This window comes from Carcharodon carcharias, chromosome 10 (assembly GCF_017639515.1).
Source record: "Carcharodon carcharias isolate sCarCar2 chromosome 10, sCarCar2.pri, whole genome shotgun sequence".
In the NCBI taxonomy this organism is placed as follows: domain Eukaryota; kingdom Metazoa; phylum Chordata; class Chondrichthyes; order Lamniformes; family Lamnidae; genus Carcharodon; species Carcharodon carcharias.
The window spans coordinates 81987332-82011342 of NC_054476.1; the positions used below are offsets into that span (position 1 = coordinate 81987332).

The 24011-nt window shown below is 44.8% G+C and overlaps 1 protein-coding gene across 1 annotated transcript in view; it reads right to left on the reverse strand.

The window, feature by feature from the left end:
- cd44b (CD44 molecule (Indian blood group) b) overlaps nt 1-24011 on the reverse strand; it is an 85754-nt gene that overhangs the window by 53984 nt on the left and 7759 nt on the right. Inside the window, exon 2 of the mRNA XM_041198129.1 lies at nt 1057-1222. Coding sequence (XP_041054063.1) covers nt 1057-1222 — 166 coding nt within the window. The remainder of the gene's footprint in view (nt 1-1056; nt 1223-24011) is intronic.

Genomic DNA, 24011 nt, shown 5'->3' on the forward strand with positions numbered 1-24011 from the left:
TCAGCAAAATAACTCTTCACAGTTGAGGAAAGTGACCTCAAAGGGTTTTGATGGAGGGGCAATGTTTTGTAAAATGATACTGGTGGGAACTACCACTGTTATAAAGGGTCCGTTGGAAAGACTCCCTTTATAAAGATATCATGATGGTGAGGATGGTGGTTCTCTTTTCAAAGGGAATCCTGATTGGGAGGGAATACAAGTGATTCTGACTGGGGCCAGGGGTGGAGGGGGGTGGGGGGGGGGTGTGGTGTTGGTGGGGGAACTCCCTCTTTAGAAGGGAGCCTGTTGGGGAGGAATTCTGACTTTTAAAGGGAGCCTGGAGTGTGGAGGCCAGGGACCTCCACCTTAAAAGTGATCCTAATGGGAAGGGGACCTCTCGCTTTTAAAAAACATCCTTGATATAAAGGGCTCCTGACAAAAGTTAGTTTGTATTTGCTTGACTGGGTGAGATAGCCAGCAGTGGGAGGGGTACTGAAACTTCTTATAGTTGGAGGGGAGTTTACAGAGAGAAAAAAAACCCAACTTCTAGAATATTCTGTTGATTAATCCGTCTACGTAAGCTTTATGCACCAAATCCCAATTTACTTGCTGCTGAGCTACCACAGGTCAAAAGCCTCCTACACTGCTCTGGAAATATGTTTTTTTTTTAATTTTATTTGAGCATTTTAATTTATGAATTATTAAAATTATTGGCGATGATGAAAAAAAATACTGTTTGGCCGACACTTGAGATTAATCCAATTGGGTAACTAAAGTCTGTTCAGTTTCCTATTGGCTGTGGGAGGGCAGTGTGCCCAGGTGATGGACCAATGTTGGGAGTGTGGAGGGTCACATGATGAAACCTCCAGGATTACACCCCATCGGAGTTGGTGTCCTGAGTTGTGAGTCATGGCTCAGTTTGATAAACCCTCGTGCTTTTGTCATGGAAAGATATTTGGTTGGTAACTGCCTTTCTCAGCCACCAGGCGGAGTAGACAAACTATCCCAGTCCATTGACCTGAAATAACTATCTCATTTCTAACAAAAAGACGGGCTTTCATTCTGGAATGTCCTTACCTGCAGGTTTCATAGCCTGCTTCCTGAGCCCTCTTCAATTGTTCCAGTGTTGCTAGGGTGGTCCCAAGGGACTGGCACAGCTCTGCTGCAGCCTTGAAGTCCAGTTGGTAGCGCCCACCTGACTCCTTCTGAAAGACTCCATGGTGCCTGCACTCCGTATTCACATCTGAAAACATATAGCAGAGCTCCTAGCGTCTTACTATTTCAGATCACACTCATTTCACACCGACACATGCACTTAACACAGGCAACTGAGCCATACACATTTAGAGGAACTGTATATCAGTTCTCGCTGCACTTGCTGTTCCTGTTTTAAATTATACAGTGTTTTTATTGTACACTTCTACAATAATAGTGCTCGAGGTAAAAGGAAATTGTCTCTCCCTTACTGGAACCATTTGTTGCTTCTTTCTCATAAACAAGATACAACAAAGGTTATTGACCCTGACAAGGTTCCCAGCTATATTGCTAAAGACTTGTGCTCCAGAACAATCCGGACCCCTAGCTAGCTTTTTCAGTACAGCTACGACACTGGCATATCACCAACAACGTGGAAAATTGCCAAGTAATGTCCTGTCCACAAAAACAGGACAAATCCAACCTGTTTCGATCAGTCTACTTTCAAGCATCAGCAAAGTGATGGAAAGTGATTTTAACAATAATATCAAGGCTCACTTATTCATACTTGCTCACTGATGCTCTGTTTGGTTTCTGCCAGGACCATTCATCTCCAGATTTCATTAAAACCTTAGTCCAAACATGAACAAAGGAACTGAATTCTAGAGGTTACATAGGATTATATGGGATATACAGCACAGAAACAGGCCATTCAGCCCAACCCAGTCCATGCCAGTTTTTATGCTCCACTCGAGCCTTCTCCTAACTTTTCTCACCTAACTCTACCACCGTAACAATCTGTTCTCTTCCCCCTCAAATGCATGTCTAGTGTCCTCTTAAATGTATCAAGACTGTTCACTTCAATCATTCCGCATTCTTACCATTCTTTGGATCAAGAAATTTCTTCTGAAATCCCTATTAGATTTCTTTGTGACTATCTTATAGTGATGACCTTTAGTTACGTCCTTCCCCAAAAGAGGAACCATTCTCTCTGCCTCCATTCTATCAAAACCTTTCAGAATTTTAAAGACCCCTAATAGGTCACCCCTCAAGAGGAAAGAGACCCAGTCTGTCAATCCTTTCCTGATATGTATAACCATGCATTATGGTATCATCGGTGTAAATATTCTCTGCATCATCTCCAGTCTTTCTGTATCCTTTTTATAATATGGCGGCCAGACTGCACACAGTACTCTAAATGTGGTCTAACCAATGTTCGATACAGATTTAACATAACACCCTTACTTTACAATTCCATCGCTCTAGACATAAAACCCAGTGCTTGCTTTGCTTTTTTAATGGCCTTACGAAGCTGTGGTGCAACTTTTAGTCACTGGTGTATTTGTACTCCAGATCCCTTTGCCCCCCTACCCCATCTAGGCTTGTACCTTCCAAATAATAAGTGACAAATGTATTCTTCCTCCCAAAATATACTACTAAATTTATCTGTGTTGAACTTCACAGTATCACAGTATTTTTACAATGCAGAAAGAGGGCATTTGGCCTATCGAATCTGCACTGGCTCTCTGAAAGAACATTCCGCTTAGTCCCACTCCTCTGTCTTACCTCCGTAACCTTGCACATGCTCTCTTTTCAGTTAGTAATCCAATTCCCTTTTGAATACCTCGATCAAACCTGCCTCTACCACCCTTTCAGGAAGTTTGCTCCAGACTCCAACCACCCTCTGGGTGAAAAAAAATTTCCTCACATCACATTTACTCCTTTTGCCAATTATTTTGAATCTGTGCCCCCTAGTTCTTGATGTTCTCTTGAGTGGAAACAATTTTTCACTATTTACCCTGTCCATACCTCTCAGGATCTTGGATACCTCTATCAAGGCTCCTCTCAGCCTTCTTTTTTCCAAAGAAAACAGTCCCAACCTCTCCAGTCTATCCTCATAGCAACAGTTCTTCATCCTGGGAATCATTCTTGGGAATCTCCTCTGTACACTCTCCAATGCCTTCACATTCTTCCTCAAGTATGGTGCCCAGAACTGGATGCAGTACTCCAAATGAGGCCTAACTAGTGTCTTGCACAAGTTCAACATGACCTCCTTACTCTTGTACTCAATGCCCCAACTAATAAAGTCTAAGATACTATATGCTTTATTAACTGCTCTCTCAGCATGTCCTGCCATCTTCAATGACCTATGTACATATACAGTACATATACTGCACCTCTTTCAGAGGCTTTCCCGTTATGTTATACTGTCTCACCATATCTCTCCTGCCAAACGAATCACTTCATACTTCAATACATTGAACTCCATCTGCCACTTGTCTGCCTAATCCACCAACATGCCCATGTCCTTTTGAAGTTCAAGACTGTCTGCATCACAGTTGACAACATTTTCAAACTTTCGGATCTTCTGCAAATTTTGAAATCATGCCCTGCACACCACAGTCTAGGTCATGAATATATATCAGGAAGAGCAAGGGTCCCAACACTGACCCCTGGGGAACTCCACTACAAACCTTCCTCCAATCTGAAAAAACAACCATTTATCACAACCCTCTGTTTCCTGTCACTCAGCCAATTTCTTATCCAAGTGCCTGCTTTCCCTTTTATTCCATGACCTAGAATTTTTCTCACAAGTCTGTTGTGTGGCACTGTATCAAATGCCTTTTGAAAATCCATGCACACCACATCAACAGCGTGTCATTTATCTACTTCCTCAAAAAACTCCAGCAAGTTAGTTAAACTTCATTTACCAATTATTTCCCATTCCGCAAGTTTATTATTGTGCTCCTGGAATTTGTTGTAGTCTTCCTCAGTACTGATTATTCTTCCCAGCTCGCCCTGCAAACCACCTCCCCCACCCCTACTGCCCCCCACTGCCCCCCTCCACCACCACACATACACAATTTGGTGTCATCTGCGAATTTAGAAATTGTGTTTTTCATTTCAAAGCCCACATTGTTAATGTAAATTGTGAATAGCTGTGGTTCTAGCACCCATCCTTACGGAATGCCACTTCCCACCCTCTGCAACTCTCAATAGCTATCCTTTACTTCCACATGCTGCTTTCTGTCTTGAAACCAGCTAGCAATCCATTCTGCCATTTGTCCCCTGACTCTGCATTCTAACCTTATTTATTCTGCTATTACGCTGCATTTTGAAAATCCCGATAAATGACATCTACTATGTTACCATTGTCTACTCCCTCTGTTACTTCATCAAAAAATTCAATATGGTTGGTCGAGCAAGATTTTCCCTTTCAAAATCTATGCTGACTATTCATTAATCAATGTTTGAGGTGAGACTGACTGTTCTTGGCATTGCGGGAATATTTGACTGAGTGTGGCATCAAGGAACCTTAGTAAAATTAAAATCAATGGGACTCAGCGTTCAAAAATGTAGGAGCCATATTAAGCACAAAGGAAGATGGTTGTGGCTGTTGAAAGCTAACTATCTCAGCCCCAGGACAAGCCGTGAACCCAGACCTCACTATTGCAGTTAGTGAACTTTGAAACCAACCATTGACAATCAGAGTTCATAGACCTTAAACTCAATTGTCCACTATTATAGTTAATAGTCCTTAAGTCTAACCCTCACTATTAAGTCTAAGATGATCTTGAACCCAATCTCCAGTGGGCCCCTGAACCCAGCTATCGACTATTCGAGATAATGCCTGTGAACCCAAACTCACTATTAAAGGTAATGAACCTTGATCCCAACCTTTACTATTAGAATCATTCAACATTGAACCCCAATCTCACTATTGGAATGGATGGACCTCGAACCTAACTTTCCTTATCGAGGGGATGCTCACTAGCCAATGAATAAAACAGTGCCATAAAATCAAACTCATAGTCTTATCTAATCAGCAGGTCCCTGAGTGAATTGTAACTGGGGGCTTGTGGGTGGATTCTATGGCCCCTCACTGGGTATGTTTTCAATGGGGCTGGGGTTGGGGGGTGGGGGCTGGGGGGGCATAAAGTATAATAGGTGGCTAGCACTCCTTCCCACCTATGACTTGTTCTCCATAATACGGTGGGTGGGTAAGGCACCCAATAGGCTGCCCACCCTTAGGCCTATTGGGACCCTTAACTTTACAACTAAGTGGCAATAAAGGGCCTAATTCAGACCGATAATGCGCTGGGCAGTGCATGAGTGGGAAGCCTGCTTTTTCACCATCAGATCTGTGAAATGGGGGATACCTCCTTGAGGGGGTGCCCTGTGACTATTGGAGGCAAGATGGTACCCCTGCCTTTTGTGCTTGTACCCCCTCCTGGCCTCCAAAACCCCCCTCCCACCCCTTCCCAATCCTTCAAAGGGTGCTCAATCCCTCCCCAACCAAAGAAACTAGATTTTCCTCATTTTGACATCCTTTGTTCATGGGCCAGGTTTGTAGAGCCCTACTGAGCTCTGGTGCTGCTGACACTGCAACAGCTGCCAGCCAATCTGAAAGGCCGGCAGGCTTTGAGGGCAGGGTCTCCTTCCACTGAGGGGTAGATGTCCCGCTTGTTAAGGCTGCACAAAGAATAGTATTGCTGCACTACATTTTTTAAAGTTTGTGCACCCCCATAAAATCCACCCCTTGGTTTTTCCCATCGGGTCAGGAAATCAAGAGACCTCCAAAGTGGTTATAACCTCTCTGCAGAGGTGGGACATATGGCATCATTGCCTCATCCCTGATCCCAACTGAATGTAGATCCCTATACAACCCCCATATATGCCCTAGCCGAACCCCCTAACTCCTAAGACCGCCCCAATCCTAGCACAGGTCCCTAACCGTGACCCCGGCCCAACCCACACCCCAGTTACCTTTCAGCCCAACCAACCTAGTAAAATACCACCCCAGCCACCTAAACCCACTACAACAAGGCACCCACAAATATCCCCACCTCACCCAGTGCCCACCTAGCATAGCACAACTCAGCCGCCACCTCAGCCCGCCTCAGTTCCCTATCCCCACTTCAGTCTATCCTCCGTAACCTACCCCCACTCCAGCCCCGAAACCCAGTTAAGCAACTTACCACCAACCTGACTCATTCCTGATCACAATCACATGTTGCTACCTCTCCCCAGACACCATCTCAGGACCTAACCCCCCCACTGCTACCTCATCAAATCTTCCCCTATCACCAGACCAGTCTAACTGACTCAAAACTCACCAGCTTCCTGATCCACACCAGACCAGCCCAAACACCAGCAGAAACTCTTTACAAATTTTGCATGGATGTAATTTTGGAAAGTGCACAGAAATTGTGCAAATAAATCAGCAGTTCTTTTGGAACATCACTAATTTAAGATTAATTCAATCAGAAAAATGTGGATTGGACTGATTTACAACATCAGTTCTTGGTTAACAACAGAACGAGAAAATCAGGGCAGTATCTCCCTGATCAATAATAAAAACTGACATGGAGCAGTTACTCCCTAATCAATAACTGACACTGCATGGGGGAGTAATTCCCGGACCAATAAGTGACATTGACATGGGACAGTAGCTCCCTGAGCATAAATGACACAGACATTGGGCAGAAGCTCCTTGATCAATAAGTGACACTGACATGGGGCTGTCACTCCCTGATCACTAACTGATACTGACATGGGGCAATAACACTCTGATCAATAACTGATACTGACATGAGGCTGTCACTCTCTGATCAACGAATGACAATTACAAATGGCAGTAACACCCTGATCAATAACTGAAAAGACGTGGGGCAACAATTTCATTATCAATAATTGAAACTGACATGGTGCAGTGACTCCCTGATCAATAACTGACACTGACATCGGGCAGTAACACCCCGATCAAAAATGACACTAACATGGGCCAGTAATTCCCTGATCAATAACTGTCACTTACATGGAGCAGTAACACGCTGATCAATAACTTACACTGACATGGAGCAGTAACTCCCAGAAAAATAATTGACACTGACAATCAGCAGTAACTCACTGATCAATAACTAACACTGAGAGGGGGCAGTAACTCATTGATCAATATGTGACACTGACATGGAGCAGTATCTCTCTGTTCCATAAATGACATTCCATGGTGCAATAATTCGCTGATCAATAACCGACACTGACTTGGGACAGTAACTCCCTGATCAATAACTGACACTCAGATGGGCAGAAAAGCTCTGATCAATAACTGAAGCAGTATGGGGCAGTATTTCCCTGATCAATAACACACAGCGACCTGGGCCAATAATTCCCCGATCCATAACTGCCACTGTCATGGGGCTGTCACTCCCTGATCAATAACTGAAGTGACATGGGGCAGTATTTCCCTGATCAGTAACACACACTGACCTGGGCCAATAATTCCCTGATCAATAACTGACACTGACATGGAGCAGTATCTCCCTAATCAATACCTGACTCCGTGGGGCAGTAACACATGAACCAATGACTGACACTGACAAGGGGCAGTAACTCCCTGATCCATAACAGACACAGACATGGGGCAGTAACTCCCTGATCAATAACTGGAACTGACATGGGGCAGTGACTCCCTGATCAATAACTGACACTGGCATGGGGCAAAAACTCCTTGATCAATAACAGACTGACATGGGGCAGTAACTCCCTGATCAATAAATGACACTGACATGGTGCAGTAATACACTAATCAATAACTGACAAAGTAATGGGGCAGTAACTCCCTGATCAATAACTGACAGTGATATGCGGCAAAAATACCCTGATGAATAAATGAGACTCCATGGTGCAGTAACTCCTGATCAATATGCGACACTGACAAGGGGCAGTAACTCCTGATCAGTATGTGACACTGATGTGGTTCCGTAACTCCTGATCAATATGTAATACTGACACGGGGCAGTAACTCCCCAATCAATAACTGACACTCCATGGTGTAATAATTCGCTGACCAATAGCTGACACTGACAAGGGACATTATTTCACTGAACAATATCTGACACTGACTTAGGGCAGTAACTCCCTGATCAATAACTGATGCTGACATGGGGCAGAAAAGCTCTGATCAATAACTGAGGTGGACATGGGGCAGTATCTCCCTGAACAATAACATACACTGACCTGTGCCAATAACTCCCTGATCTATAACTGGCAGTGATATGGTGCAGTAACACACTAATCAATAACTGACAAAGAGATGGGGCAGTATCCCCCTGTTTAATAACTGACAGTGACATGGGGCAAAAACGCCCTGATCAATAAATGAGACTCCATGGTTCAGTAACTCCTTGACCAACAACTGATTTTGACATGGGTCAGTAACTCCCTGATCAATAACTGACACTGACATGGAGCAGTAACACCCTGATGAATAATACACATTGCCCTGGGCCAATAACTACCTGATCAATAACTGAAACAAAAACAGAATTACCTGGAAAAACTCAGCAGGTCTGGCAGCATCGGCGGAGAAGAAAAGAGTTGACGTTTCGAGTCCTGTTGACCCTTCGACAGAACTGTTCTGTCGAAGGGTCATGAGGACTCGAAACATCAACTCTTTTCTTCTCCGCCGATGCTGCCAGACCTGCTGAGTTTTTCCAGGTAATTCTGTTTTTGTTTTGGATTTCCAGCATCCGCAGTTTTTTTGTTTTTATGATCAATAATTGACACTGACCTGGGTCATTAACTCCCTGAGCAACAACTGACACTGACATGGGGCAGTAACTTCCTGATCAATAATTGACACTGACTTGGGGCAGTAACTCACTGATCAATAACTGACACTGACATGGAGCAGTAACACCCTGATGAATAATACACACTGCCCTGGGCTAATAACTACCTGATCAATAACTGACACTGACCTGGGTCATTAACTCCCTGAGCAACAACTGACACTGACATGGAGCAGTAACTTCCTGATCAATAATTGACACTGCCCTGGGCCAATAACTCCCTGATCAATAACAGACACTGACATGGTCAGAAAAGCTCTGATTAATAACTGAAGTGGCATGGGGCAGTATTTCCCTGATCAATAACACACACTGACCTGGGCCAATAATTCCCTGATCCATAACTGACACTGACATGGTGCAGTAACTATAATAATAACAACAAAAAAACTGTGGATGCTGGAAATCCAAAACAAAAACAGAAAAACCTGGAAAAACTCAACATCGGCGGAGAAGAGCACAGTTGAAGTTTCGAGTCCTCATGACCCTTCAAGAGAACTAAGTAAAAATAGGAGAGGGGTGAAATATAAGCTGCTTTAAGGTGGTGGGGAGGGGGGTGGAGGGAGGGGTGGAGAAGGAGGGGGCGGCTGGTTGTAGGGACAAGCAAGCAGTGATAGGAGGAGATAACCAAAAGATGTCACAGACAAAAGAACAAAGAGTTGTTGAAAGTGGTGATATTATCTAAAAGGATGTGCTAATTAAGATTGGATAGCAGGACAAGCAAGGTACAGATAGCTCTAGTGGGGGGTGGGGTGAAATAAGACTAAAAGGGTATAAAAGGTATAGATTTAAAAATAATGGAAATAGGTGGGAAAAGAAAAATCTATATAAGTTATTGGAAAAAACAAAAGGGAGGGGGAAGAAATGGAAAGGGGATGGGGATGGAGGAGGGAGTTCAAGATCTAAAGTTGTTGAGCTCAATATTCAGTCCGGAAGGCTGTAAAGTGCCTAGTCGGAAGTTGAGGTGCTGTTCCTCCAGTTTGTGTTGAGCTTCACTGGAACAATGCAGCAAGCCAAGGACAGACATGTGGGCAAGAGAGCAGGGTGGGGTGTTAAAATGGCAAGCGACAGGGAGGTCTGGGTGATGCTTGTGGACAGACCGAAGGTGTTCTGCAAAGCGGTCACCCAGCCTGCGTTTGGTCTCTCCAATGTAGAGGAAACCGCATTGGGAGCAACGAATGCAGTGGACTAAGTTGGGGGAAATGCTAGTGAAATGCTGCTTCACTTGAAAGGATTGTTTTGGCCCTTGGACGATGAGGAGAGAGGAAGTGAAGGGGCAGCTGTTGCATATTTTGCGTTTGCATGGGGAGGTGCCATAGGTGGGGGTTGAGGAGTAGGGGGTGATGGAGAAGTGGACCAGTCACGGAGGGAACGATCCCCGCCGGGTGGGGGTGAAGGGAAGGTGTGTTTGGTGGTGGCATCATGTTGGAGTTGGCGGAAATGGCGGAGGATGATCCTTTGAATGCAGAGGCTGGTGGGGTGATAAGTGAGGACAAGGGGGACCCTATCATGTTTCTGGGAGGGAGGAGAATGCATGAGGGTGGATGCAAGGGAGATGGGCCGGACACGGTTGAGGGCCCTGTCAACGACCGTGGGTGGAAAACCTCAGTTAAGGAAGAAGGAGGACATGTCAGAGGAACTGTTTTTGAAGATAGCATCATCAGAACTGATGCGACTGAGGCGAAGGAACTGAGAGAATGGGATGGAGTCCTTACAGGAAGCGGGGTGTGAGGAGCTGTAGTCGAGGTAGCTATGGGAGTCGGTAAGCTTGGAATGGATATTGGTGGACCAGAAATTGAGACAAAGAGGTCAAGGAAGGGAAGGGAAGTGTCAGAGATGGACCACGTGAAAATAATGGAGGGGTGGAGATTGGAAGCAAAATTAATACATTTTTCCAAGTCCCGACGAGAGCATGAAGCAGCACCGAAGTAATCATAGATGTACCAAAGAAAGAGTTGTGGGAGGGGGCCAGAGTAGGACTGGAACAAGGAATGTTCCACATACCCCATAAAGAGACAGGCATAGCTGGGGCCCATGCGGTTACCCATAGCCACATATTTTATTTGGAGGAAGTGAGAGGAGTTAAAGGAGAAATTGTTCAGTGTGAGAACAAGTTCAGCCAGACGGAGGAGAGTAGTGGTGGATGGGGATTGTTCGGGCCTCTGTTCGAGGAAGAAGCTGAGAGCCCTCAGACCATCCTGGTGGGGGATGGAGGTGTAGAGGGATTGGACGTCCATGGTGAAGAGGAGGCGGTTGGGGCCAGGGAACTGGAAATTGTTGATGTGACGTAAGGTGTCAGAGGAATCACGGATGTAGGTGGGAAGGGACTGCACAAAGGGAGAGAGAAGGGAGTCAAGATAGCGAGAAATGAGTTCCGTGGGGCAGGAGCAAGCTGACACGATTGGTCTACTGGGACAGTCCTGACGCTGAATTTTTGGTAGGAGGTAGAAGCGGGCCATCTGAGGTTGGGCGACTATCAGCTACCTCGACTACAGCTCCTCGCACCCCACTTCCTGTAAGGACCCCATCCCATTCTCTCAGTTCCTTCGCCTCTGTTGCATCTGTTCTGATGATGCTACCTTCAAAAACAGTTCCTCTGACATGTCCTCCTTCTTCCTTAACCGAGGTTTTCCACCCACGGTAGTTGACAGGACCCTCAACTGTGTCCGGCCCATCTCCCTTGCATCCACCCTCACACCTTCTTCTCCCTCCCAGAAACATGATAGGGTCCCCCTTGTCCTCACTTATCACCCCACCAGCCTCCGCATTCAAAGGATCATCCTCCGCCATTTCCGCCAACTCCAACATGATTCCACCCCCCAGCGGCATTCCATAGGGATCATTCCCTCCGTGAATCCCTGGTCCACTCCTCCATCACCCCCTACTCCTCAACCCCTACCTATGGCACCTCCCCATGCAAACGCAAAATATGCAACAGCTGCCCCTTCACTTCTTCTCTCCTCACCGTCCAAGGGCCCAAACACTCCTTTCAAGTGAAGCAGCATTTCACTTGCATTTCCCCCAACTAAGTCCACTGCATTCGTTGCTCCCAATGCAGTTTCCTCTACATTGGAGAGACCATACACAGACTGGGTGACCGCTTTGCAGAACACCTTCGGTCTGTCCACAAGCATCACCCAGACCTCCCTGTCGCTTGCCATTTTAACACTCCACCCTGCTCTCTTCCCCACATGTCTCTCCTTGGCTTGCTGCATTGTTCCAGTGAAGCTCACCGCAAACTGGAGGAACAGCACCTCATCTTCCGACTAGGCACTTTACAGCCTTCCGGACTGAATATTGAGTTCAACAACTTTAGATCTTGAACTCCCTCCTCCATCCCCACCCCTTTTCCATTTCTTCCCCATCCCTTTTGTTTTTTCCAATAATTTATATAGATTTTTCTTTTCCCACCAATTTCTATTATTTTTAAATCTATACCTTTTATGCCCTTTTAGTCTTATTTCACCCCACCCCCACTAGAACTATCTGTACCTTGCTTGTCCTGCTATCCATTCTTAATTAGCACATTCTTTTAGATAATATTACCACCTTCAACACCTCTTTGTTCTTTTGTCTGTGACATCTTTTGGTTATCTCCTCCTATCACTGCTTGCGTGTCCCTACAACTAGCACTGCCACCCACCCCCCACTTCTCCCCCCACCACCCCACTTTAAACCAGCTTATATTTCACCCCTCTCCTATTTTTACTTAGTTCTGTTGAAGGGTCATGAGGACTCGAAACGTCTCCACTGATGCTGCCAGACTTGCTGAGTTTTTCCAGGTATTTGTGTTTTTGTTTTGGTGCAGTAACTCCCTAATCAATAACTGACGCTGACAGGGGGCATTAACTCACTGATCAAAAACTGACACTGACATGGGGCATTAACTCCCTGATCAATGACTGACACTGACATGGTGCAGTAACACACTAATCAATATCTGAAACTGAGATGGGGCAATATCCCATTGATCAATACATGACAGTGACATGGGGCAAAAACGTCTTGATCAATAAATGAGACACCATGGTGCAATAAATAACTCCTGATCAATATGTGACACTGACATGGTGCAGTAACTCCTGATCAATATGTGACACTGACATGGTGCAGTAACTCCTGACCAATAATTGATATGGACATGGGTCAGTAACTCCCTGATCCAGAACTGATATTCCATGTTGCAATAATTCGCTGATCAATAGCTGACACTGATAAGGGACATTAATTTCCTGAACAATATCTGGCACTGTCAAGGGCCAGTAACCCTGATCAATAACTGACACTGACTTCGGATGGTAACTCCCTGATCAATAACTGACACTGACCTGGGCCAATAATTCCGTGATCAATAGCGAACATTGACATGGGCAGAAAGCTCTGATCAATAACTGAAGCGGCATGGGGCAGTAACTCCCTGATCAATAACACACTGACCTGGGACAATAATTCCCTGATGAATAAGTGACACTGATATGGGACAGAAACTCACTGATCAATGACACACACTGACAGGGGGCAGTAACTTCCTGATCAATAACTGACACTCCACTGGACAATCAGTCCATGATCAATAACCTTCACTCCATGGGGCAGTAACTTCCTGATCAATAACTGAAACAGACAAGGGGCAGTAATTTGCAGCTCAACAATAGACACTGACATGCAACAGTAACACCTTGAGCAACAACTGATACTGACAAGGGGCAGTAGCTCCCTGATCAACAACACACACTGACATGGCCAATAACTCCGCGACCAATAACTGACACTGACAGGGGGCAGTAACTCCCTGATCAATAACTGAGACTGAGAAGGGGCAGTAACTCCCTGATCCATAACTGACACTGAGAAGTGGCAGTAACTCCCTGATCAATAACTGACATTAACAGGGGGTAGTAACTCCCTGATCAATAACTGACACTGACATGGTGCAGTAACTGCCAAAACAATAACAGACACTGGCATGGGGCAGAAAGGCCATGGTCAATATCTCACACTGGCATTGTGCAGTCATTCTCCGATCAATAACTGACACTGAGAAGGGGCATAATTCCCTGATCAATATCTGACATTGTCAAGGTCCAGTAACTCCCTGATCAATAATTGACACTCTATGGGGCAGTAACTCCCTAATCAATAACTGACACAGGCATGGGGTAGTAACACCCTGATCAATAACTCCGAGACATGTGGGTCATTGACTCTCTGATCAATAAATGACAATGACATGGGCCAATAACTCCCTGACCCATAATTGACACTCCAAGGTGCAGTCATTCGCTGATCAATAACTGACACTGACAAGTTGCATAATTCCCTGATCAATATCTGACACTGTCAAGAGCAGTAACTCCCTGATCAATAACTGACACTGACATGGGGCAGTAATTCCAAAATCAATAAGTGACACTGACATGGGATAGCAACTTCCTGATAAATAACTGATACTGACATGGGGCAGTATCTCTCTGATCAATAACTGGCACTGACATGGGGGAGTATCCCCCGAACAATAACTGACAGTGACATGGGACAAAAATTCCCGGTCAATAAATGAGACTCCATGGTGCAGTAACACCTGATCAATATGTGACACTGACAAGGGGCAGTAACTCCCCAGTCAATAACTGACAATGACATGGTGCAGAAATTCCCTGATCGAAACTGACACCGACATGGTCTAGTAACACACTAATCAATAACTGACACTGACATGGTCTAGTAACACACTAATCAATAACTGACACTGACATGCTGCAGTAACATGCTAATCAATAACTGACAAAGAGTTGGGGCAGTAACTCCCTGATCAATAAATGACACTGACATGGTGCAGCAACTCCTTGACCAATAACTGATTTGACATGGGTCAGTAACTCCCTTATCCAGAACTGACATTCCATGGTGCAATAATTCGCTGATCAATAATTGACGTTGACTTGGGGCAGTGTCTCCCTGATCAATAACTGACACTGACCTGGGTCAATAACCCGCTGATCAATAACTGATAGTGACATGGGGTAGCAACTTCCTAATCAATAAATGACACTGACATGGGGCATCAACTCCCCAGTCAATAACTGACACTGACATGGAGCAGTAATTCCCTGATCAAAACAGACACTGACACGGGGCAGTAATTCCCTGATCAATAACTGACACTGGCATGGGGCAGTAATTCCCTGATCAAAACAGACACTGACACGGGGCAGTAATTCCCTGATAAATAACCGACACTGACATGAGGCAGTATCTCCCTGATCAATAAATGGGACTCCATGGTGCAGAAACTCTTGATCAATATGTGACACTGACAAGGGGCAGTAACTCCCCAATCAATAACTGACAATTACATGGTGCAGAAATTCCCTGAACGAAACTGACACTGACATGGTGTAGTAACAAACTAATCAATAACTGACACTGACATGGTGCAGTAACACACTAATCAATAACCGACACTGACATGGTGCAGTAACACGCTAATCAATAACTGACAAAGAGTTGGGGCAGTAACTCCTTGATCAATAAATGACATTCCATGGTGCAATAATTCGCTGATCAATAATTTACACTGACTTGGGGCAGTCACTCCCTGATTAATATCTGACACTGACTTGGGGCAGTAAGTTGCTGATGAATGAGACTGACACAGGGCAGTAATTGGCTGAGCAATAACTGACATCACATGGGGCAGTAAACCACTGACAACAAACTGAAACTGACATCGGGCAGTAACTCACTGATCAATAACTGACACTTTACGGAAAATCAGCCCATGATCAATGACCTTCACTCCATGGGGCAGTAACTTCCTGATCAATAACTGACACAGACAAGGGGCAGTAATTTACAGCTCAACAATAGACGCTGACATGCAGCAGTAACACATTGAGCAGCAATTGACACTGACAGGGGGCAGTAGCTTCCTGATCAAGAACACACACTGACATGGCCAATAACTCTGTGACCAATAACTGACACTGACAGGGGGCAGTAACTCCCTGATCAATAACTGAGACTGAGAAGGGGCAGTAACACCCTGATACATAACTGACACTGAGAAGGGGCAGTAACACCCTGATCAATAACTGACACTGACAGGGGGCAGTAACTCGCTGATCAATGACTGACACTGAAAAGGCGCAGTAACTCCATGATCAATATCTGCCACTGACATGGTGCAGTAACTGCCAAAACAATAACAGGCACTGGCATGGGGCAGAAAGGCCTTGATCAATATCTCACACTGGCATGGTACAGTCATTCACTGATCAATAACTGACACTGAGAAGGGGCATAATTCCCTGATCAATATCTGACATTATCAAGGTCCAGTAACTCCCTGATCAATAATTGACACTCCATGGGGCAGTAACTCCCTAATCAGTAACTGACATGGGCATGGGGCAGTAATTCTCCGATCAGTAACTCCGACTCATGTGGGCCATTGACTCTCTGATCAACAAATGACACTGACATGGGCCAGTAACTCCCTGACCCATAAATGCCACTTCAAGGTGGAATCATTCGCTGATCAATAACTGACACTGACAAGGGGCATAATTCCCTGATCAATATCTGACACTGTCAAGAGCAGTAACTCCCTGATCAATAACTGTCACTCCATGGAGCAGTATCTCCCTGATCAATAAGTGACACTGACATGGGGCAGTAATTCCCTGATCAAAACTAACACTGACACGGGGCAGTAACTCACTGATCAATAACTGACACTGAGAAGGAGCAGTAACTCCCTGATCAATAACTGACACTGACATAGGCCAGTAACTCCCTGACCCATAATTGACTCTCCAAGGTGCAGTCATTCGCTGATCAATAACTGACACTGACAAGGGGCATAATTCCCTGATCAATATCTGACACTGTCAAGAGCAGTAAGTCCCTGATCAATAACTGACAGTCACATGGGGCAGTAATTCCAAAATCAATAAGTGACACTGACATGGGATAGCAACTTCCTGATAAATAACTGACACTGACATGGGGGTATATCCCCCTGAACAATAACTGACAGTAACCTGGAACAAAAATGCCCCGATCAATAAATGAGACTCCATGGTGCAGCAACTCCTGATCAATATGTGACACTGACAAGGGGCAGTAACTCCCCAATCAATAACTGACACTGACATGGTGCAGAAATTCCCTGATCGAAACTGACACTGGCATGGTGTAGTAAAACACTAAACAATAACTGACACTGACATGGTGCAGTAACACACTAATCAATAACTGACAAAGAGTTGGGGCAGTAACTCCCTGATCAATAAATGACACTGACATGGTGCAGCAACTCCTTGACCAATAACTGATTTCACATGGGTCAGTAACACCCTGATCCAGAACTGGCACTCTATGGTGCAATAATTCGCTGATCAATAATTTACATTGACTTGGGGCAGTCACTCCCTGATCAATATCTGACACTGACTTGAGGCAGTAAGTCGCTGATGAATGAGACTGACACAGGGCAGTAATTGGCTGAGCAATAACTGGCTTCACATGGGGCAGTAAACCACTAACAACAAACTGAAACTGACATGGGGCAGTAACTTCCTGATCAATAATTGAAACTGACATGGGGCAGAATCTCCAAAATCAATAACTTGATACTGACATGGGATAGCAACTTCCTGATCAATAACTGACACTGACATGAGGCAGAACCTCCCTGATCAACAACTGACACTGAGTTGGGGAAGAATCCCCCTGATCAATAACTGATAGCGACATGGGACAAAAATGCCCTGATCAATAACTGACAATGACATGGGGCAGTATCTCCCTGATCAATAATTGACACTCCATGGGGCAGTAACTCCCTAATCAATAACTGACGTGGGCATGGAACAGTAACTCCCTGATCAATAACTCCAACTCATGTGGGCCATTAATTCTCTGATCAATAAATGACACTGACGTGGTCCAATAACTCCCCGACCCATAATTGACACTCCAAGGTGCAGTCATTCGCTGATCAATAACTGACACTGACATGGAGCAGTAATTCCCTGATCAAAACAGACACTGACACGGGGCAGTAATTCCCTGATCAATAACTGACACTGACATGGGGCAGTAGCTTCAAAATCAATAACTGACACTGACATGGGATAGCAACTTCCTGATAAATAACCGACACTGACATGAGGCAGTATCTCCCTGATCAATAACTGACACTGACATGGGGCAGTAATTCCCTGATCAAAACAGACACTGACATGGGGCAGTAATTCCCTGATCAATAACTGACACTGACATGGGGCAGCAACTCCAAAATCAATAACTGACACTAACATGGAATAGCAACTTCCTGATAAATAACTGACACTGACATGAGGCATTATCTCCCTGATCAAAACAGACACTGACACGGGGCAGTAATTCCCTGATCAATAACTGACACTGACATGGGGCAGTAGCTTCAAAATCAATAACTGACACTGAGATGGGACAAAAACGCCCTGATCAATAAATGGGACTCCATGGTGCAGAAACTCTTGATCAATATGTGACACTAACAAGGGGCAGTAACTCCCCAATCAATAACTGACAATTACATGGTGCAGAAATTCCCTGAACGAAACTGACACTGACATGGTGTAGTAACAAACTAATCAATAACTGACACTGACATGGTGCAGTAACATACTAATCAATAACTGACACTGACATGGTGCAGTAACACGCTAATCAATAACTGACAAAGAGTTGGGGCAGTAACTCCTTGATCAATAAATGACATTCCATGGTGCAATAATTCGCTGATCAATAATTTACACTGACTTGGGGCAGTCACTCCCTGATTAATATCTGACACTGACTTGGGGCAGTAATTTGCTGATGAATGAGACTGACACAGGGCAGTAATTGGCTGAGCAATAACTGACATCACATGGGGCAGTAAACCACTGACAACAAACTGAAACTGACATCGGGCAGTAACTCACTGATCAATAACTGACACTTCACGGAAAATCAGCCCATGATCAATAACCTTCACTCCATGGGGCAGTAACTTCCTGATCAATAACTGACACAGACAAGGGGCAGTAATTTGCAGATCAACAATTGACACTGACATGCGACAGTAACACCTTGAGCAACAACTGACATTGACAGGGGGCAGTAGCTCCCCGATCAGCAACACACACTGACATGACCAATAACTCCCTGTTCAATAACTGACATTGGTATGGGGCAGTAACCATCTGATCAATAACTGAGACTGAGAATGGACAGTAACTCCCTGATCAATAACTGTCACACCTTGGTGCAGTATCTCCCTGATCAATAACTGACACTGAGATGGGGCAGTAATTCCCTGATCAAAACTGACACTGACACGAGGAGTAACACACTGATCAATAACTGACACTGACACGGGGCAGTAACTCCCTGTTCAATAACTGACACTGACACAGGTCAGTAACTCCCTGATCAATAACTGACACTGACATGGGATAGCAACTTCCTGATCAATAACTGGCATTGACATGGGGGAGTAACCTCCTGATCAATAACTGACACTGAGATGGGGAAGAATTCCCCTGATCAATAACTGATAGTGACATGGGACAAAAATGCCCTGATCAATAAATGAGACTCCAAGGTCCAGTAACTCCCTGATCAATAATTGACACTCCATGGGACAGTAACTCCCTAACCAATAACTGACACGGGCATGGGGCAGTAACTCCCTGATCAATAACTCCAACACATGTGGGCCATTAACTCTCTGATCAATAAATGACACTGACATGGGCCAATAACTCCCCCACCCATAATTGACACTCCAAGGTGCAGTCATTCGCTGATCAATAACTGATAATGACAAGGTGCATAATTCCCTGATCAATATCTGACACTGTCAAAAGCAGTAAGTCCGTGATCAATAACACACACCGACCTGCGCCAATAATTCCCTGATCCATATGTGACACTGACATGGGACAGTAACTCACTGATCAATGACACACACTGACCTGGGTCAATAACTCCCTGATCAATAACTGATGCTGACATGGGGTAGCAACTTCCTGATCAATAACTGACACTGACATGGGGTAGCAACTTCCTGATCAATAACTGACGCTGACATGGGGTAGTAACTTTCTGATCAATAACTGACACTGACACGGGGTAGCAACTTCCTGATCAATAACTGACGTTGACATGGGGTAGCAACTTCCTGATCAATAACTGACACTGACATCGGGTAGCAACTTCCTGATCGATAACTGACACTGACATGGGGCAGTATCTCCCTGATCTATAACTGACACTGACATTGGACAGTAAATTATTGATCGATAACACACACTGACCTGGGTCAATAACCCACTGATCAATAACTGACACCGACATGGGGTAGCAACTTCCTGATCAATAAGTTACACTGACATGGGGCAGTAACTCCCTGTTCAATAATTGACTCTGACAGGGGCAGTAACACACTGATCAATAACCGACACTGAGATGGGGCTGTATCCCACTGATCAATAACGATCAGTGACAGGGGGCAAATACGCCCTGATCAAAAATGAGACTTCAAGGTGCAGTAATTCCTGATCAATATGTGACACGGACATGGGGCATCAACTCCCCAAACAATAACTGACACTGACATGGTGCAGTAACATACAAATCAATAACTGTCAAAGAGTTGGGGCAGTAACTCCCTGGTCAATAAATGAAACTGACATGGGTCAGTAACTCCCTGTTCCAGAAGTGACATTCCACGGTGCAATAATTAGCTGAACAATAACTGACACTGACTTGTGACAGTAAATCCCTGATCAATAACTGACACTGATTTGCGGCAATCACACCCTCATCAATAAAAGAAATGACATGGGACAGTAAGTCGCTGATGAATGAGACTGACACAGGGCAGCAATTGGCTGAGCAATAACTGACATCACATGGGGCAGTAAACCACTGACAACAAACTGAAACTGACGTGGGGCAGTAACTCTCTGATCAATAACTGACAATCCACGGGACAATCAGTCCATGATCAATAACCTTCACTCCATGGGGCAGTAACTTCCTGATCAATAACTGAAACAGACAAGGGGCAGTAATTTGCAGCTCAACAATAGACACTGACATGCGACAGTAACACCTTGAGCAACAACTGACACTGACAGGGGGCAGTAACTCCCTGATCAATAACTGACATTGGTATGGGGCGGTAACCATCTGATCAATAACTGAGACTGAGAAGGGGCAATAACTCCCTGATCAATAACTGACTCTGAGAAGGAGCAGTAACTCCCTGATCAATATCTGCCACTGACATGGTGCAGTAACTCCCTGATCAATAACTCTGACTCACGAGACCCATTAACTCTCTGATCAATAAATGACACTGACATGGGCCAATAACTCTCTGACCCATAATTGAATCTCCAAGGTGCAGTCATTCGCTGATCAATAACTGACACTGACAAGGGGCATAATTCCCTGATCAATATCTGACACTGTCAAGAGCAGTAACTCCCTGATCAATAACTGTCACTCCATGGAGCAGTATCTCCCTGATCAATAGCTGACACTGACATGGGGCAGTAATTCCCTGAACAAAACTGACACTGACACGGGGCAGTAACTCACTGATCAATAACTGACACTGAGAAGGAGCAGTAACTCCCTGATCAATAACTGACTCTGAGAAGGAGCAGTAACTCCCTGATCAATATCTGCCACTGACATGGTGCAGTAACTGCCAAAACAATAACAGGCTCTGGCATGGGGCAGAAAGGCCTTGATCAATATCTCACAATGGCATGGTGCAGTCATTCTCCGATCAATAACTGACACTGAGAAGGGGCATAATTCCCTGATCAATATCTGACACTGTCAAGGTCCAGTAACTCCCTGATCAATAATTGATACTCCATGGAGCTATAACTCCCTAATCAATAACAAACATGGGCATGGTCAGTAACTCCCTGATCAATAACTCTGACTCATGAGAGCCATTAACTCTCTGATCAATAAATGACACTGACATGGGCCAGTAACTCCCTGACCCATAATTGACACTCCAAGGTGCAGTCATTCGCTGATCAATAACTGACATTGACAAGGGGCATAATTCTCTGATCAATATCTGACACTGTCAAGAGCAGTATCTCCCTGATCAATAACTGACACTGACATGGGGCAGTAATTCCCTGATCAAAACTGACACTGACACGAGGCAGTAACTCACTGATCAATAACTGACACTGACACAGGGCAGTAACTCTCTGATCAATAACTGACACTGACACGGGGCAGTAACTCCAAAATCAATAACTGACGCTGACATGGGATAGCAACTTCCTGATAAATAACTGACACTGACATGAGGCAGTATCTCCCTGATTAATAACTGACACTGAGATGGGGAAGAATCCCCCGATCAATAACTGATAGTAACACGGGATAAAAATGCCCTGATCAATAAATGAGACTCCAAGGTCCAGTAAATCCCTGATCAATAATTGACTCTCCATGGGGCTGTAACTCCCTAATCAATAACTGACACGGGCATGGGGCAGTAACTCCCTGATCAATAACTCCAACTCATATGGGCCATTAACTCTATGATCAATAAATGACACTGACATGGGCCAGTAACTCCCCGACCCATAATTGACACTCCAAGGTGCAGTCATTCGCTGATCAATAACTGACACTGACAAGTTGCATAATTCCCTGATCAATATCTGACACTGTCAAGAGCAGTAACTCCCTGATCAATAACTGACACTGACATGGTGCTGTAACACACTAATCAATATCTGACACTGAGATGGGGCATTATCCCCCTGATCAATAACTGACAGTGACATGAGGCAAAAACGCCCTGATCAATAAATGAGACACCATGGTGCCGTAACTCCTGATCAATAACTGATGTTGACATGGGTCAGTAACTCCATGATCCAGGACTGACATTCCATGTTGCAATAATTCGCTGATCAATAGCTGACACTGACAAGGGACATTAATCCCCTGAACAATATCTGGCACTGTCAAGGGCCAGTAACCCTGATCAATAACTGACATTGACGTCGGACAGTAACTCCCTGATCAATAACTGACATTGACCTGGGCCAATAATTCCACGATCAATAACGAACACTGTCATGGGACAGTAACTCACTGTTCAATGACACACACACTGACCTGGGTCAATAACTCCCTGATCAATAACTGATGCTGACATGGGGTAGCAACTTCCTGATCAATAACTAACACTGACATGGGGTAGCAACTTCCTGATCAATAACTGATGCTGACATGGGGCAGCAACTTCCTGATCAATAACTGACACTGACACGGGGTAGCAACTTCCTGATCAATAAATGACACTGACATCGGGTAGCAACTTCCTGATCAATAACTGACACTGACATGGGGCAGTATCTCCCTGATCAATAACTGACGCTGACATTGGACAGTAACTTACTGATCAATAACTGACACTGACATGGGGTAGCAACTTCCTAATCAATAGCTGACACTGACATGGGGCAGTATCTCCCTGATCAATAACTGACGCTGACATTGGACAGTAACTTATTGATCGATAACACACGCAGACCTTGGTCAATAACCCACTGATCAATAGCTGACACTGACATTGGGTAGCAACTTCTTAATCAATAACTGACAGTGACATGGGGTAGCAACTTCCTGATCAATAAGTTACACTGACATGGGGCAGTAACTCCCTGATCAATAATTGGCTCTGACAGGGGGCAGTAACACACTGATCAATAACCGACACTGAGATGGGGCAGTATCCCACTGATCAATAACTGACAGTGACATGGGGCAAATACGCCCTGATCAATAAATGAGACTTCAAGGTGCAGTAATTCCTGATCAATATGTGACACTGACATGGGGCATCAACTCCCCAATCAATAACCGACACTGACATGGTGCAGTAACACACAAATCAATAACTGTTAAAGAGTTGGGGCAGTAACTCCCTGGTCAATAAATGAAACTGACATGGTGCTGCAACTCCCTGTTCCAGAAATGACATTCCACGGTGCAATAAGTCGCTGATCAATGACTGACACTGACTTGGGATAGTAAATCCCTGATCAATAAATGAAACTGACATGGACAGTGAGTCGTTGATGAATGAGACTGACACAGGGCAGTAATTGG